Source organism: Mytilus californianus, unplaced genomic scaffold (genome assembly GCF_021869535.1).
Source record: "Mytilus californianus isolate M0D057914Y unplaced genomic scaffold, xbMytCali1.0.p SCAF_4, whole genome shotgun sequence".
NCBI classification, from domain to species: domain Eukaryota; kingdom Metazoa; phylum Mollusca; class Bivalvia; order Mytilida; family Mytilidae; genus Mytilus; species Mytilus californianus.
In genome coordinates, this window is record NW_026262690.1 from 125,101,992 (window position 1) to 125,119,717 (window position 17,726).

The 17,726-nt window shown below is 37.0% G+C and overlaps 1 protein-coding gene and 1 long non-coding RNA gene across 9 annotated transcripts in view; both read left to right on the forward strand.

Moving 5' to 3' along the window:
- The window catches only part of LOC127739342 (uncharacterized), a 57,856-nt gene that overhangs the window by 37,082 nt on the left and 3,048 nt on the right, over positions 1 to 17,726 (forward strand). For 4 of the 6 annotated variants that reach the window (XM_052251020.1, XM_052251025.1, XM_052251026.1 and 1 more), the window contains 3 exons: positions 7,054 to 7,116; positions 12,403 to 14,058; positions 16,821 to 16,877. In XM_052251020.1, the coding sequence (XP_052106980.1) occupies positions 7,054 to 7,116; positions 12,403 to 14,058; positions 16,821 to 16,858 (1,757 nt within the window). In that variant the 3' untranslated portion in view covers positions 16,859 to 16,877. The remainder of the gene's footprint in view (positions 1 to 7,053; positions 7,117 to 12,402; positions 14,059 to 16,820; positions 16,878 to 17,726) is intronic. The other 2 variants (XM_052251023.1, XM_052251024.1) reach the window with 2 other exon arrangements.
- LOC127739353 (uncharacterized) lies at positions 302 to 4,667 on the forward strand. Of its 3 annotated transcripts, none has more exons than XR_008000408.1 (3): positions 302 to 797; positions 1,627 to 3,120; positions 3,287 to 4,667. It is a non-coding gene; the product is annotated as an uncharacterized LOC127739353 (long non-coding RNA). The 3 variants fall into 3 exon arrangements; XR_008000409.1 differs by having other exon boundaries at positions 1,627 to 2,290; positions 2,457 to 4,667; XR_008000410.1 differs by having other exon boundaries at positions 1,627 to 2,290; positions 2,955 to 4,667.

The following is a 17,726-nucleotide window of genomic DNA, read 5'->3' on the forward strand; positions in this document are numbered from 1 at the left end:
ATAACTTGTGTGTAAGTGTATGGATCTTTATGAAATTGTACTACAAGGTTCCATATCACAAAGGGAAAGCTGGGTTTGAGTTTGGGGGTAATTGCCTTAAATTTTTAGGAATTTGGGGTCAAAAAGGGGCCAAAAAACAAGCATTTTTCTAGTTTCCAGACAATAACTTGTGTTCAAGTGTACGGATCTCTCTGAAATTGTACTGCAAGGTACCATACCACAAAGGAAAGGCTGGGATTGAGTTTGGGGGTGATGAATATTAAGGGGGTTCAAAAAATTTGAGGGGGGATTTTCTTTTCCTTTTTTAGCTCACCTGGCCCGAAGGGCCAAGTGAGCTTTTCTCATCACTTGGCGTCCGTCGTCCGGCGTCGTCCGTCGTCGGCGTTAACTTTTTACATTTTGAACTTCTTCTAGAGAACCACTGAATGGAATGAAACCAAACATGGCATGAATGTTCCTTATGAGGTGCTCACCAAGTGTTGTTACTTTGTAGCCGATCCATCATCCAAGATGGCCGCCAGCGGGGGACTTAGTTTAACATAGGACCCTATGGGAAATGCATACAAATGACTTCTTTTAGAGAACCACTGAATGGAATGAAACCAAACATGGCATGAATGTTCCTTATGAGGTGCTGACCAAGTGTTGTTACTTTGTAGCCGATCCATCATCCAAGATGGCCGCCAGCGGGGGACTTAGTTTAACATAGGACCCTATGGGAAATGCATACAAATGACTTCTTTTAGAGAACCACTGAATGGAATGAAACCAAACATGGCATGAATGTTCCTTATGAGGTGCTGACCAAGTGTTGTTACTTTGTAGCCGATCCATCATCCAAGATGGCCGCCAGCGGGGGACTTAGTTTAACATAGGACCCTATGGGAAATGCATATGAATGACTTCTTTTAGAGAACCACTGAATGGAATGAAACCAAACATGGCATGAATGTTCCTTATGAGGTGCTGACCAAGTGTTGTTACTTTGTAGCCGATCCATCATCCAAGATGGCCGCCAGCGGGGGACTTAGTTTAACATAGGACCCTATGGGAAATGCATACGAATGACTTCTTTTAGAGAACCACTGAATGGAATAAAACCAAACATGGCATGAATGTTTCTTATGAGGTGCTCACCATGTGTTGTTACTTTGTAGCCGATCCATCATCCAAGATGGCCGCCATCGGGGAACTTAGTTTAACATAGGACCCTATGGGAAATACATACAAATGTCTTCTTTTAGAGAACCACTGGATGGAATGAAACCAAACATGGCATGAATGTTCCTTCTGAGGTGCTGACCAAGTGTTGTTACTTTGTAGCCGATCCATCATCCAAGATGGCCGCCAGCGGAGGACTTAGTTTAACATAGGACCCTATGGGAAAACATAAAATTGTCTTCTTTTAGAGAACCACTGAATGGAATAAAACCAAACATGGCATGAATGTTCCTTATGAGATGCTGACCAAGTGTTGTTACTTTGCAGTCGGTCCATCATCCAAGATGGCCGCCAGCGGGGGACTTAGTTTAACATAGGACCCTATGAGAAAAACATACAAATGTCTTCTTTTAGAGAACCACTGAATGGAATGAAACCAAACATGGCATGAATGTTCCTTATGAGGTGCTGACCAAGTGTTGTTACTTTGTAGCCGATCCATCATCCAAGATGGCCGCCAGCGGGGGACTTATTTTAACATAGGACCCTATGGGAAATGCATACAAATGACTTCTTTTAGAGAACCACTGAATGGAATGAAACCAAACATGGCATGAATGTTCCTTATGAGGTGCTGACCAAGTGTTGTTACTTTGTAGCCGATCCATCATCCAAGATGGCCGCCAGCGGGGGACTTAGTTTAACATAGGACCCTATGGGAAATGCATACGAATGACTTCTTTTAGAGAACCACTGAATGGAATGAAACCAAACATGGCATGAATGTTCCTTATGAGGTGCTGACCATGTGTTGTTACTTTGTAGCCGATCCATCATCCAAGATGGCCGCCATCGGGGAACTTAGTTTAACATAGGACCCTATGGGAAATACATACAAATGTCTTCTTTTAGAGAACCACTGAATGGAATGAAACCAAACATGGCATGAATGTTCCTTATGAGGTGCTGACCAAGTGTTGTTACTTTGTAGCCGATCCATCATCCAAGATGGCCGCCAGCGGGGGACTTAGTTTAACATAGGACCCTATGGGAAATGCATACAAATGACTTCTTTTAGAGAACCACTGAATGGAATGAAACCAAACATGGCATGAATGTTCCTTATGAGGTGCTGACCAAGTGTTGTTACTTTGTAGCCGATCCATCATCCAAGATGGCCGCCAGCGGGGGACTTAGTTTAACATAGGACCCTACGGGAAATGCATACGAATGACTTCTTTTAGAGAACCACTGAATGGAATAAAACCAAACATGGCATGAATGTTCCTTATGAGGTGCTGACCATGTGTTGTTACTTTGTAGCCGATCCATCATCCAAGATGGCCGCCATCGGGGAACTTAGTTTAACATAGGACCCTATGGGAAATACATACAAATGTCTTCTTTTAGATAACCACTGGATGGAATGAAACCAAACATGGCATGAATGTTCCTTATGAGGTGCTGACCAAGTGTTGTTACTTTGTAGGCGATCCATCATCCAAGATGGCCGCCAGCGGAGGACTTAGTTTAACATAGGACTCTATGGGAAATACATAAAATTGTCTTCTTTTAGAGAACCACTGAATGGAATAAAACCAAACATGGCATGAATGTTCCTTATGAGATGCTGACCAAGTGTTGTTACTTTGCAGTCGGTCCATCATCCAAGATGGCCGCCAGCGGGGGACTTAGTTTAACATAGGACCCTATGAGAAAAACATACAAATGTCTTCTTTTAGAGAACCACTGAATGGAATGAAACCAAACATGGCATGAATGTTCCTTATGAGGTGCTGACCAAGTGTTGTTACTTTGTAGCCGATCCATCATCCAAGATGGCCGCCAGCGGGGGACTTAGTTTAACATAGGACCCTATGGGAAATGCATACAAATGACTTCTTTTAGAGAACCACTGAATGGAATGAAACCAAACATGGCATGAATGTTCCTTATGAGGTGCTGACCAAGTGTTGTTACTTTGTAGCCGATCCATCATCCAAGATGGCCGCCAGCGGGGGACTTAGTTTAACATAGGACCCTATGGGAAATGCATACGAATGACTTCTTTTAGAGAACCACTGAATGGAATAAAACCAAACATGGCATGAATGTTCCTTATGAGGTGCTGACCATGTGTTGTTACTTTGTAGCCGATCCATCATCCAAGATGGCCGCCATCGGGGAACTTAGTTTAACATAGGACCCTATGGGAAATACATACAAATGTCTTCTTTTAGAGAACCACTGAATGGAATGAAACCAAACATGGCATGAATGTTCCTTATGAGGTGCTGACCAAGTGTTGTTACTTTGTAGCCGATCCATCATCCAAGATGGCCGCCAGCGGAGGACTTAGTTTAACATAGGACCCTATGGGAAATACATAAAATTGTCTTCTTTTAGAGAACCACTGAATGGAATAAAACCAAACATGGCATGAATGTTCCTTATGAGATGCTGACCAAGTGTTGTTACTTTGCAGTCGGTCCATCATCCAAGATGGCCGCCAGCGGGGGACTTAGTTTAACATAGGACCCTATGAGAAAAACATACAAATGTCTTCTTTTAGAGAACCACTGAATGGAATGAAACCAAACATGGCATGAATGTTCCTTATGAGGTGCTGACCAAGTGTTGTTACTTTGTAGCCGATCCATCATCCAAGATGGCCGCCATCGGGGAACTTAGTTTAACATAGGACCCTATGGGAAATACATACAAATGTCTTCTTTTAGAGAACCACTGAATGGAATGAAACCAAACATGGCATGAATGTTCCTTATGAGATGTTGACCAAGTGTTGTTACTTTGCAGCCGATCCATCATCCAAGATGGCCGACAGCGGGGGACTTAGTTTAACATAGGACCCTATGGGAAATACATACAATTGTCTTCTTTTAGAGAACCACTGAATGGAATTGAACCAAACATGGCATGAATGTTCCTTATGAGTTGCTGACCAAGTGTTGTTACTTTGCAGTCGATCCATCATCCAAGATGGCCGCTAGGGGGGGGGCTTAGTTTAACATAGGACCCTATGGGAAATACATACAAATGTCTTCTTTTAGAGTACCACTGAATGGAATGAAACCAAACATGGCATGAATGTTCCTTATGAAGTGCTGACCAAGTGTTGCTACTTTGTTGCCGATTTACTGTTCAAGATGGCCACCAGGATATTTTATTAAATAACGGGACCAATATTAATCAAAATTTGGCCTCAATCATTATTTGGGTATCTGTTATGATTTTTATCTATCTTTACATGATTTCTAAAACCAAAGTAGAGTCAGGTGAGCGACACAGGCTCTTGAGAGCCTCTAGTTTTCTTTAAAATTTTCCATTTTAAGTTGGTTATTTCTGATTTATATATAAAAGCAAATAATAATGATATGGTTTGAATAGGTAAATTAAAAAATTTCAAGTTCTTAGACCACATTCATTCTGTGTCAGAAACCTATGCTGTGTCAAATATTTAATCCCAATCCAAATTCAGTGCTGTATCAAGCTCTGCGGTCGTATCAAGCTGTGCCCAATTAGCATTTTATTATGAAATCAGACCAGTTTGAAAATTGATGCAGATCAATAAATTTACAAGAGTTAGTCTCTTAGAAATATAAATTATATCCCTTAGACAGATAAAATTTGGACATAAAGAGGGAGAGGCATTGGAAATTTTTGTCTTTTATCAAATTTAATGTTCAAGCAAGTATTTTGATAAGTACGTACTTCACTATAGTACACCACTAATCAGAATACTTGCTTGAACTATAAACTTGATAAAAGATAAAAATTCCAATTTAAGCCAATTTAAGCTAAAACCTATTGCTGTCATTAAAGATTCAAATGTGAAATTTCATAAAACTTCCTTTTTAGCTCACCTTTTTGGGCCAAGTGAGCTTTTCCCATCACTTGTCATCCTTCATCCCTCGTTGTCCGTCGTCTGTTAACTTTTACAAAAATCTTTTGTTAAAGTTGATTTAAGTCCATTTTATTGTCTCGCCTTGACTAAGTCAAAAAGCGAGACATAGGTATGCTGTTTCCGGCTGCGGCGACATGAACAATGTATTAGTTTGTGATTAGGTCTAGTTTATGGTGAACAGTGGCAGGTCAATGATATTTGGTATGCAGTTGTATTGGCATTGGAACATCTCATTACCATGGAGATTATAAGGCCCCGCCCCCTCAGTCATGGTCTATTGACTTTGAAACTTTGCTTAGTTTACATGTATTAGTTTGTGATTAGGTCAGTTTATGGGGAACCACTAGTGGTAGGTCAATGATATTTGGTATGCAGTTGTATAAGCAGTAGCACATCTCATTTCCATGGAGAATATTTGGTCCTTACCCCTCAGTCATGGTCTATTGACTTTGAAACTTTGCTTAGTTTACATGTATAAGTTTGTGATTAGGTCAGTTTAAGGGGAACCATTAGTGGTAGGTCAATGATAATTTGTATGCAGTTGAATAAGCAGTAACACATCTCATTTCCATGGAGAATATTTGGTCCTTACCCCTCAGTTATGGTTTATTGACTATGAAACTTTTGCTTAGTTTAAATATATTAGTTTGTGATTAGGTCAGTTTAAGATGAACAACTAATGTTAAGTCAATGGTATTTGGTATGCAAATGTATTGGCATTTGCAAGTTTCATTTCCATGGAGATTATATAACCCCACCCCCTCATTATGGTTCATTGACTTTGAAACTTTTACATAGTTTAGAAGTTATATTTGTTTGTTTGAAGGGAACGACTTATGAAAAGTCAATGGTATTTGGTATGCAATTGTATTAGCATTGGCACATCTCAATCACATGGAGAATGTTTAGCCCTGTACCTTTAGTCATGGTTTATCGACTTTTAAAATATGCATAACTTACATGTTAAAGTATTGCTATTTTAATTTCAACATTTGCATTATCAAAATAACAAATAGGCGAGACATATCTCTGTGTTAACAGTTTATTAAAAAAGAATACCTGTTTTGATATATATTTCAGCGACATTTGGATCACTTAGACCTTCATTCAACACTTGAATGACTTTGGTTAAGTTTTTCATTTACATGCATGTTTATTGTTCTAAAACTTGATGTTATTGAAGCACACATCAAATTTTATATATATATTTTACCCTTGTTCACCATTACAGACTCCTTACAAAGGCACAGAGCTGTTCCAGAATAAAGGGGTTACTGAGAAACATTGTCCTACTTTTTTTATTTTAATTTTTTTTTTGTGGGGAGGGGGGGAGGGGGCTTGCATTATTTTGCCATTTATGTCTTACATACAAATCATCTTGTTTAATTAAAGAAAAATTATTGTTATTCTTATAACTTTGAAAGATTAGCAGGATCTGTGATATTGTACACTTTCTTTGTAGAAATACAACTGGTTCTTTTTATACTTTCTTACATCTTTTAAGTAATATCCATGCTATTATCAGAGGTCAACATGGTGAGTTTTTTTGTTTGAAAAGTATATAGCTGGTTCATAAACATTTTTATTTTACCAAAAAAATAATTTACATGCTAGAATCTTCAGATATAATATTATACTCAGAAAACTGTGATTTGTTACAAAGAATTGTAAACCATTATTAATATATAGTGTACAGATGAGAGGAGTTGTTTACTAAAGGTATGTCCTAAGGAAGAATACATTAATATACAACTATTAACTTTTAATAAGGTTGATATAATGATTTATCAACCCTAGAGATATGATATTCACTGAGACCAATGGCCGAGGTTGAATGTGGTATCTCTTTGGTTTTGATAAATCATTGTATCAACTGATATAAAAGAAAACTCCCTATACTTTTAATCAATGAGAAAAGAGAAATTTTATAGTCATATAATAATATTAAATATGATTTCTGGTTAAAGCTGGTCGTATTGGAAGTGGTCGATTTGACCGAGGTGAGAAGGATGAGAGACAGAAAGGTACAGGTACACTGGCATGGCTCCTTTACCGTCTTTATTTAGCCACATTTTTAATAATGAATGTGTAGAGCATGTGACTTATTTATAATCACATTTTTAGGCTCGTTTATTTTGTCATCATTAATTTATAAATTCCTCATACTTCATATCAGTTTGGTTATTAGATATATTCAGTAATACTCAGTTAATAAGCCTTTCCTTAAACAGATCTAACAGCTTTTCCTAAATATCATATATGGCAGTGGCTTCATAAATTTATCATCTTCCTAAAACAATCAAAATAATACCGTTAGGAAGATTGCTGTAAGAAAAAAGACATTTTAAGCATTTGCACATTTGCAGTTGTTAAAAGCAAGTTTAATTTCTGCTTAAACCTACGCTAGGGACCATCTTGAACTTACAGTGAAGTGAGAGTGTTTTATCAGTATTGATAGCCTCACTGTGACTTCAAGATGAAGAACAGCAATAAAAACCCTTTTGTTTGCTTTTGGTTTTGTCTAGTGCATGTAGTGATTTTGTGAGATGAATTTATATCCCTTGTCCTTTCTTTTCCATGTATGTTTTGAATACACTGGAAAAAAGAATACATTTTTTGAAATGTTTGCTATTTGTTTTTTCATCCTCAAGAGCCAATTTATGTTAGAAATTTGGGTAAAGCCAGAATATTCTTTATTCTGTCAAAAAATTTTATGTTGGTGAATGCAAAGTTTGGATTTTATACATCCAGTCAATTGTAAACACAGGGGAAAATTTTATACATCTTAATGTATTTTTCTCATTTGTAGAATTTGGTGGTGTTAAGATTTTTTATGTCACCTAGACTTGTGCATATCATATCTAATCACTTTTCTGTTGTTGAAGACTATATATTGACCTCTAGATGACTTTTGAATACATGTTGTTTTTTACTACCTAATCGCCATACACTCAACATCTATTATGATTAGGAGGCTACAATACAATAGCTTTCATAGAGTACAGGGATACAGTTGCTTGACTAACTGGTAATTAAGTCTCCCAAACGAAGTTTGGGAAGACTTATTGTTTTTGCTCAGTTCTTATTATTATTATTATTATTCTTCCTCTTCCTCTTCCTCTTCCTCTTCCTCTTCCGCCGCTTTTAAATTTGAACTTGTCCGCACCTGTTCTCCAAAACCGCTTGTCAGATTAACTTAGGGTTTCACAATATGTTAGACTAACATGTCTAGTGGTGCAATCAGGGTTTTGTTTGTGCAGTGGGGTTTATAAAGGGGTACTTTGAGGGGCAAAAAGAAAAGAGGGTTTTACTATAGAACCCTATGGGATTTTATTTTTTTAAATTTTCAAATGATTATAAATTTAAAACCGTTTGTAATAGACACAATCTTTTTAATTGAAAATGTTCTAAATGATAAAACCCATTAAATGAAATACAGGGTTAGTCCCCAGGGGTCACCCCCACCCCCTGCCAATTAAGAAAGTTCTAATACCTTGTAAGTAGTCAAGATCCCCACCCCTAAACCATATATATTCTGGTTTGCCATGCTAAGATGGTTTGAATGATATACAGGGTTAGTCCCCAGGGGTCATCCCGACCCCCTGCCATTTGAGAAAGTTCTAATATCTTGTAAATGGTCGAGATCCCCACCCCTAAACCATATATATTCTGGTTTGTCATGCTAAGATGGTTTGAATGATATACAGGGTTAGTCCCCAGGGGTCATCCTGACCCCCTGCCATTTGAGAAAGTTGTAATATCTTGTAAATGGTCGAGATCCCCACCCCTAAACCATATATATTCTGGTTTGTCTTGATAAAGCACATGAAATGAAATACAGAGTTAGTCCCCAGGGGTCACCCCCACCCCATGCCATTTAAGAAAGTTCTAATATCTTGTAAGTGGTCAAGATCCCCACCCCTAAACCATATATATTCTGGTTTGTCATGCTAAGATGGTTTGAATGATATACAGGGTTAGTCCCCAGGGGTCATCCCAACCCCCTGCCATTTGAGAAAGTTGTAATATCTTGTAAATGGTCGAGATCCCTACCCCTAAACCATATATATTCTGGTTTGTCATGATAAAGCAAATCAAATGAAATACAGGGTTAGTCCCCAGGGGTCACCCCCACCCTATGCCATTTAAGAAAGTTCTAATATCGTAAGTGGTCAAGATCCCCACCCCTAAACCATATATATTCTGGTTTGTCATGCTAAGATGGTTTGAATGATATACAGGGTTTGTCCCCAGGGGTCATCCCGACCCCCTGCCATTTGAGAAAGTTGTAATATCTTGTAAATGGTCGAGATCCCCACCCCTAAACCATATATATTCTTGTTTGTCATGATAAAGCAAATCAAATGAAATACAGGGTTAGTCCCCAGGGGTCACCCCCACCCTATGCCATTTAAGAAAGTTCTAATATCGTAAGTGGTCAAGATCCCCACCCCTAAACCATATATATTCTGGTTTGTTATGCTAAGATGGTTTGAATGATATACAGGGTTTGTCCCCAGGGGTCATCCCGACCCCCTGCCATTTGAGAAAGTTGTAATATCTTGTAAATGGTCGAGATCCCCACCCCTAAACCATATATATTCTTGTTTGTCATGATAAAGCAAATCAAATGAAATACAGGGTTAGTCCCCAGGGGTCACCCCCACCCTATGCCATTTAAGAAAGTTCTAATATCTTGTAAGTGGTCAAGATCCCCACCCCTAAACCATATATATTCTGGTTTGTCATGCTAAGATGGTTTGAATGATATACAGGGTTAGTCCCCAGGGATCATCCCGACCCCCTGCCATTTGAGAAAGTTGTAATATCTTGTAAATGGTCGAGATCCCCACCCCTAAACCATATATATTCTGGTTTGTCATACCAATATGATTTGAATGATATACAGGGTTAGTCCCCAGGCATCACTAACGCATATAACTTTACTGGACCAAACCAATTTTCACTAGACTTTGCCCAATGTCAGGCGACCCTGGGAATTAGGAATTATGGGAGCTTCGTTTGGGAGACTTCGTAACAGCATCCTGTTACAATCATTTCTTGTTGATGTTGGAAAGGTTATATGCACAATTGAAGTATTATTCCAGGATCATACATTACTGTCTTCAAAGTTTGTAACTGTCTCTGTGGTCTTGTGGTAGCATGGTCAACTTGAATGTAGATTGTGGGTTTGATTCTGCTCTGGGTCAAACCAGACGATAAAATTGGTTCTTTGCAACGCCAAGCAAATGGACTTAGGAGAAAGGACCTGGAGTCAGAAAGTTGTGTCTAAGTATGATGATCTGTCTTCCTGAGAACATTTACCTTGTGTGAGAGCCTATGCTAGTACAAAGCAGAGTATAGCATACCTCATTAACATTTCATCCTCCTAAAGATGCATGTAATATTTTCTGCTAGACATTTAGCAACAGTCAGTCAATCAAAAGTTTGATAAAATATTTTTTTTATGTGTTCTGTAAATTCAAAAATTATTGTGAGGTATTTATTAATGTGAATTATGTGACTTGGTGATTATTGCAATAATAAGAACTTGCATTCTTATATATCTGATACATATACAGTGTTCTCCTCTGAAATTTCTTATATCATCCTGGTGAACGAGAATTATAAAATACCTTATTGTTTCTAAAAAATATAGCATCACATTCATAACACTCTCCATAAGAAGCAAATTTCAGATAGCATCACATTCAAGCAATATAGCATCACATTACCATGATGCTAAAAGGCCATGAGGAGAACATTGCATATATATCTGTCTTCAAATTTTCTTGAAATTGCAATAATTAATCTCACATTTTTGTCCATTTTTCAAAAATTGCAAAAATAAATACATGCAATAATTTCTGAATTTACAGTATTTGATCAGTTTGTATAATTAGTATGGAAGTAACAGTATATTAAAACCTTTATTTCAAAATCTTGGATTAAGCACTTAGCCTAAAACTTAATCCTGATAATACACAGTAAAAAGGGAGATGAATATTAACTATAACAGGACATTTTGGTAAAAAAAAACCATGTAGTTCATGTATAATGTACTATATTTAAAGGCTACCTCACCCTCACATCACATTTGGACCATAATATTTTTGTTGTATATTTACATGGGGAAATATATAAGACTTTAAAATCGGTTCCATTTTAATTTTATTCCTGAACAGAACATCCTGGAATTATGCAACTTATTTCATGCTACTACCAGTCAAGTCAGATTACCAGTAATACAGTAATTAAATTGGGATTAAAGGATAATTTGATAATAAAAAAACTTGGTATCAGTGCTTTTAAATCAGACACCAGGGAATGGAATCAATGAATGTTAGAATTATGTTCATTATTTTATAATCTGCTGCATTTACCATTTGTAATAAAGCCTAGGTATATGACTCTCATGGTAATTTTATAACATTTATGTTGATGTGTATATTTTGCTTCAGAGTATGTTATTTTTATGTTGAATATTTTGCTGCCGAGAACTGACATTTTATCCTGCATGCTGAAAAATGCAGGGGTTAAAGCTAGGTCAAATTGTACCAGGAACCGTTCCTGGAAAAACATTGGCTTTTAGAAGAGACTTTATCGTGTATCTTTACAACATTATGCAACACAAAGGTATCACACTTTTTGTTAATCTGTAACTCTTTGAGAACAACTGGACAGAATTCCACTAGCATAGATTCTTTACAGAGCAGTAAGTTCTGCTATTTCAATTTTGGAACAGTAATTTTTGGGGATTTCCTGTATGAAAACATGCACTGCACTTGAATTATTTAAAGATAATAGGCGACACATGTCTTCCTCTGAAGACTCACATATTTTTAAAAATTGATAGGTCATGAAGGCTACTCTTGTACACTCATTACAAAGTTTGTTGAATCAAATATATTTACATGCGTAATTATGAGCAATTTTCTCATATATTTATAAAATTTTTGACAATCCAAGTTTAAATTAATTCATTTTTTTGTCACTAATTTCCATTTGGAATCACTGTTATTTTGTAATATGAATTTTATTGGAGGACATATATATATTCTACTGGAATATTGTGCTTATCCTTTACCATGTTTAATACAGAAGAAGAAAAAAATTAGCAATGTGTAATATGTATTCCTCTAGAAATAACAATTACAGAATGAAACTTTAATGTTAGACCTACAAAAGTCTTGGATGCAGGAAATTTCAGTCTGGGTTTAGTTGTAAATCTGAGGTTAAATTGTTTAAAACGGACTTTTGAAATTGTCTCCTTTTCCCATGTAATTCATTTCTGGTTTTTATTATTTTTGTCTTAGTTTCTCCAGAAGAAGCTCCTAGGGGAAGTTCAGATAAAGGACGTCAAAGACCTGAAACACCAACAAAGACCAGAGGAGAGGCCCCACTGAAAGGACGAGGAAACAGACATCCTGAAACCCCACCAAGAATGGCTGGGCGTGGCAGAGGCAGGGGAAGGGGTAAGGCCAAGTCTGCCAATGAAGCTAAACCCCAGAGAGTAAGGTCAACGTCATCTGGTGATGATCGTGTGGTTAATTGTGATTCAGATTTACTAGTGATCAAGTTAGATAATACACCTGGAGATAATAGTGTTGAGGTGGAATATTCTGATGGTGAGGCCCCAGTGAGGAAATCTTCAAACGGAAAACAAAAAAGGGGTGGAGCCACTGGAACAGCTTCTCATGGAGCTCAGACAGAAGAGTTGTGGTGGGATGAGGATGACGATTTAACAATGAGTTTGATTCAGGATGGTCTAGAGGGTGATGATGTTCTGGAACATAGACCTCTTTTTGATGATGGGGAGCATGAGGGTGAAGAAGATACACATGAACTTGTTGTTGGTGATGATGAGGATGAGTGGGAGGATTGTGACGATGACTCGTTCTATTCAACGGAAAAGAGTCAGACATCAACAGATTCAAGGGAAGGTTACCATGGTAATCAATTGACAGTTAATACTCAGCTCAATCCAGATGCACCAGAATTTACACCAACATCTCCATTATCATCGCCTTCTTCAAGGTCACCCAGAGAAAAACGTTTAAAAACAAAACACGGACAAAATGGTCAAAGATCAAAAACAGAAGAACAGAACAAAAGCAGCTCTAAGAAAAATGATGATAAAAATGTGGGACAAAAATCTAAAACAAGTCAGCAAGTTTCAGATAATGAAACAGCTAATGACCAAAAGGGAACAGAGAAAAAAAAGGAAGGTTGTGAAATGAGTGGTCAAGACACCACTGACCAAAAGGTCAGTGAAGACACTAGTGGTCAGGAGGCCAAAGATGGAACTGACCAAAAGGTCAGAAAGAACACTGAAGTGTCAAAAGGACAAAATGACCTCCAGGAAGGAGGCAAAGTTAAAATGGATAGTTCAAAGGAAACTGATTCATTGATAAAATCCAAGGAGGATTTAAGTACTTCATCAAGTAATGATGATGATAAAGATCAAAAAGCCCATTCAGAAACTGCCAGTAAAGGCAAAGACAACACCTCAGCAGAGGGTGTTGTGACGAGAGAGGTAGACACCTCTGGATCTGTAAGTGGTGGAGATAATGCTACTAAGGAGGAAAGTGTTGGAGACAACACTTCCAAATCAGAAGGTGGTTCCGAGGACACCTCAGTAGTTGGTGACAAAGACACCACAGAGGTTGGTACCAAGGACACCACAGTAGTAGGTTCTGAGGACACTACAGTAGTTGGTTCCAAGGACACCACAGAAGTTGGTTCCAAGGACACCACAGAGTTTGGTTCCAAGGACACCACAGAAGTTGGTTCTGAGGACACCACATTGGTTGGAACCGATAATACTGTAGCAGTTGGTGCCACAGACACCAAAGAAATTGATACAGAGGACACAATGGCTGTGGATGACAGCTGTTCAGGAGCTGGCACCATGGAGCAGATGGCCGACAAAGAGACTAATGAAGACTTTGTCAATGATAAAATATTAGAAGGTAAGAAAACATCAATATTTGAATAATTTATCAGGTTTTTGTCCTGAGATTATGTTGAATTACTTTGCTTATTTTCTTATTATCTGATCATCTTATTTAGATGTAAAAAAGGTCAATTTGATTTAGGCAAAGCGGGTACTTGCTGTGACTGCTCATGACTAGGGATTCAGCTGGGTTGAACCACTCTTGAAAATTGGTATTTGCTGCTTCTTCACTAAGTATGGGACATTTAGTTTAGAAGGTCAGCTCATAGTCAGAATAATGTCTCTCTGTAGGGTTATATTTTAAACCGTAGACTTGATCTCTGTAAGCTAGCATGTTGAAAATCTAGCTCAGCATGTTGGTCTTGTACAAAGCAGGATTCATGATCATATAAAAAAAAACATGTTCACGTCCTGACATGTAATATTTGCTACTGGACATGTTAAACACCAATTGCAATCTTACATCATCATGACAATAGTAAAATAACATTTTCCTATATCATGTATAAAGATTACTTCTGAACACAAAAAAAACAAACATTTCATCTGAACCAAGTGTTATGGTATGGTAAATCTTTACATAGCAAAATTGTATTTTAAATTTTTATAGCATTTTTATGCCCCCGCCGTAGCGGAGGGGGCATTAAGTTTTACCCTTGTCCGTCTGTATGTACGTACCAAAATTGGTTTCTGTTCTCTAATTTTAGTTTGCCTCAACTAAATGTTATGAAACTTATACACAATGCTTATTACCACAAAATACAGATCAAGTTTCAATTTTGGTGGCATCACTTTTTCCGTTCTAGAGTTATACCCCTTTACAGATGGAAAAATTGCTGAATTTTTCGTTTCTGTTCTCTCACTTTAGTTTGCCTCAACTAAATGTTATGAAACTTATACACAATGCTTATTACCACATAACACAGGTCAAGTTTGAATATTGGTGGAGTCACTTTTATCATTCTAGAGTTATGCCCCTTTACAAATGGAAAAATTGCTGAAATATGTGTGTTTCTGTTCTCTAACTTTAGTTTGCCTCAACCTTATGTTATGAAACTTATGCACAATGCTTATTACCACAAACTCAGATAAAGTTCAAATTAGGGTAGCGTCACTTTTACAGTTCTTGAGTTATATCCCTTTATAACTTTATATGCAAGCGGGGGCATCATCTGTGTCCCATGGACACATTCCCCATTTATTTATGTTTTTATGCCCCCTCTGTCACCGGAGAGGGCATTAAGTGTAATCTTTGTCCGTACGTACGCACGTCCCAAATTTGGTTTCCATTCTCTAACTTTAGTTTGCCTCCACCAAATTTTATGAAACTTATAAAAATTGTTTATTACCACAAAACACAGTTCAAGTTCCAATTTGGGTGGCTTCACTTTTACTGTTCTCGAGTTATGCCCCTTTTAAGCTTTATAATGTTCTATGCAAGTGGGGGCATCATCTGTCTCCCATGGACACATTCTCCACTTTTTATGCCCCACCTACTATAGTAGTAGGAGCATTATGTTTTCTGGTCTGTGTGTCCGTTCGTCCATCCGTCCTTCCGTTTATCCCGCTTCAGGTTAAAGTTTTTGGTCAAGGTAGTTTTTGATGAAGTTGAAGTCCAATCAACTTGAAACTTAGTACACATGTTCCCTATAATATGATCTTTCTAATTTTAATGCCAAATTAGAGTTTTGACCCCAATTTCACGGTCCACTGAACAAAGAAAATGATAGTGCAAGTGGGGCATCCATGTACTATGGACACATTCTTGTTGTATGCTGCATTTCCTGAAATCTTAATTATTAATCTCACATTTTTGTCTATTGTGAATCTTCAGTAGTTAAACAACAGCATGAAACAAAATGAACAATCACTGCCACTGGGTGTTCGATTCATGTCATTGAACAATTACAATAGATTTTGGTAGATTTAACTGGTTTACTACCGTTAGATAACTTGTATCCAAAGGTCACTGGCAAATTGTAGATGATAAGGTTACGACTTGAAAATGGCGCTTATATTTAAATTCCTCAGGCTTTATTTTGCCGACAATGGTTGCATTTTCCTAACAAAAATGTTTATAATCACAATCAAAACCTATTGCTAAGCTCTCCTTTTTTATGCCCCTGCCTTAGCGGAGGGGGCATTAAGTTTTACCCTTGTCCGTCTGTACGTCCGTACGTATGTCCAATAGTTGGTTTCCGTTCTCTAACTTTAGTTTGCCTCAACCAAATGTTATGAAACTTATACACAATGCTTATTACCACAAAACACAGTTCAAGTTTGTATTTTGGTGGCATCACTTTAACCATTCTAGAGTTATGCCCCTTTACAAATGGAAAAATTGCTGAATTTTTCCTTTCCGTTCTCTAACTTAAGGTTGCCTCAACCAAATGTAATGAAACTTATACACAATGCTTATTACTACAAAATACAGATAATATTTGAATTTTGGTGGTGTCACTTTTACCGTTCTAGAGTAATGCCCCTTTACAAACGGAAAAATTGCTGAATTTTCCGTTTCCGTTCTCTAACTTAAGTTTGCCTCAACCAAATTTTATGAAACTTATACACAATACTTATTACTGCAAAACTCAGATCAAGTACAAATTTTGGTAGCGTCACTTTTACTGTTCTTCAGTTATGTCCCTTTATAACTTAATATGATATGCAAGCGGGGACATCATCTGTGTCCCATGGACACATTCCTCATTTATTTGGTTTTTTTATATAAATATATAAAGTTTTACTGAAGATAAAGAAGTAATGATTATTTTGTAGAATCATCAAAAGATGACCAAAAGGAACCTGACCAATAGTTCCTTTTCAAACTGACAGGTAAGTTTTGTATCTATGAAATACTTGCCACTTGACATTAAGTAGACACCAATCTATCAATCAATCTTGTATGTTTCATGTTCTTGTGGTCTTAGTATCTTTGCGATTGTCATGCTTATCATGCTTATGGTGCCATGGTTTGTTTTTTTCTGATTTCTTAAATTGTTTCAAAATAACAAGAATTTTTAAAAGACTGTTATAAATTTATTGTATATAAACAAAACTGAAGAAGCAGAAAAAAATGGAAGGTTGTGTCCTTGTTTTTGAGATATAAGCCATTGAAAATTGATTTCTTGTCTAATAATTAATTAAAATTCACATATATCATACTTTTGACTTTTGTGATTGAAATTTTCATTGTCATAACTCAAATAGAAATTACTCCAACAACTCTACATTAATTGCAAGGTTGTGCTTAAAATATATTAGATTTCTACAAATTTGTAGCTAAAAGAAGAAATTGCGAAAGTACTATATAAAGTAAGATGTGGTGTGTTTTTTATGTTGTTAAGTATATATATATTTCAAAATAAATTCAGAAAAAATCACATTCCAGTTACATAATATTCTTCATTATCTGCAAGCCCTTAATGCCATGTTTGGCTCTTCAGACAGAAATTGAATCATATATTATAATATATATATTATGTGGACATCAAAACTTTACATTGTATTCATACTTTTCTTTAGTCACTTCTGACAAATAACAAGTATTTTTTAGTAAAATTGAGAATGGAAATGGGGAATATGTCAAAGAGACAACAACCCGACCAAAGAGCAGAAAACAGCCGAAGGCCACCAATGGGTCTTCAATACAGCGAGAAAATCCTGCACCCGGAGGCGTGCTTC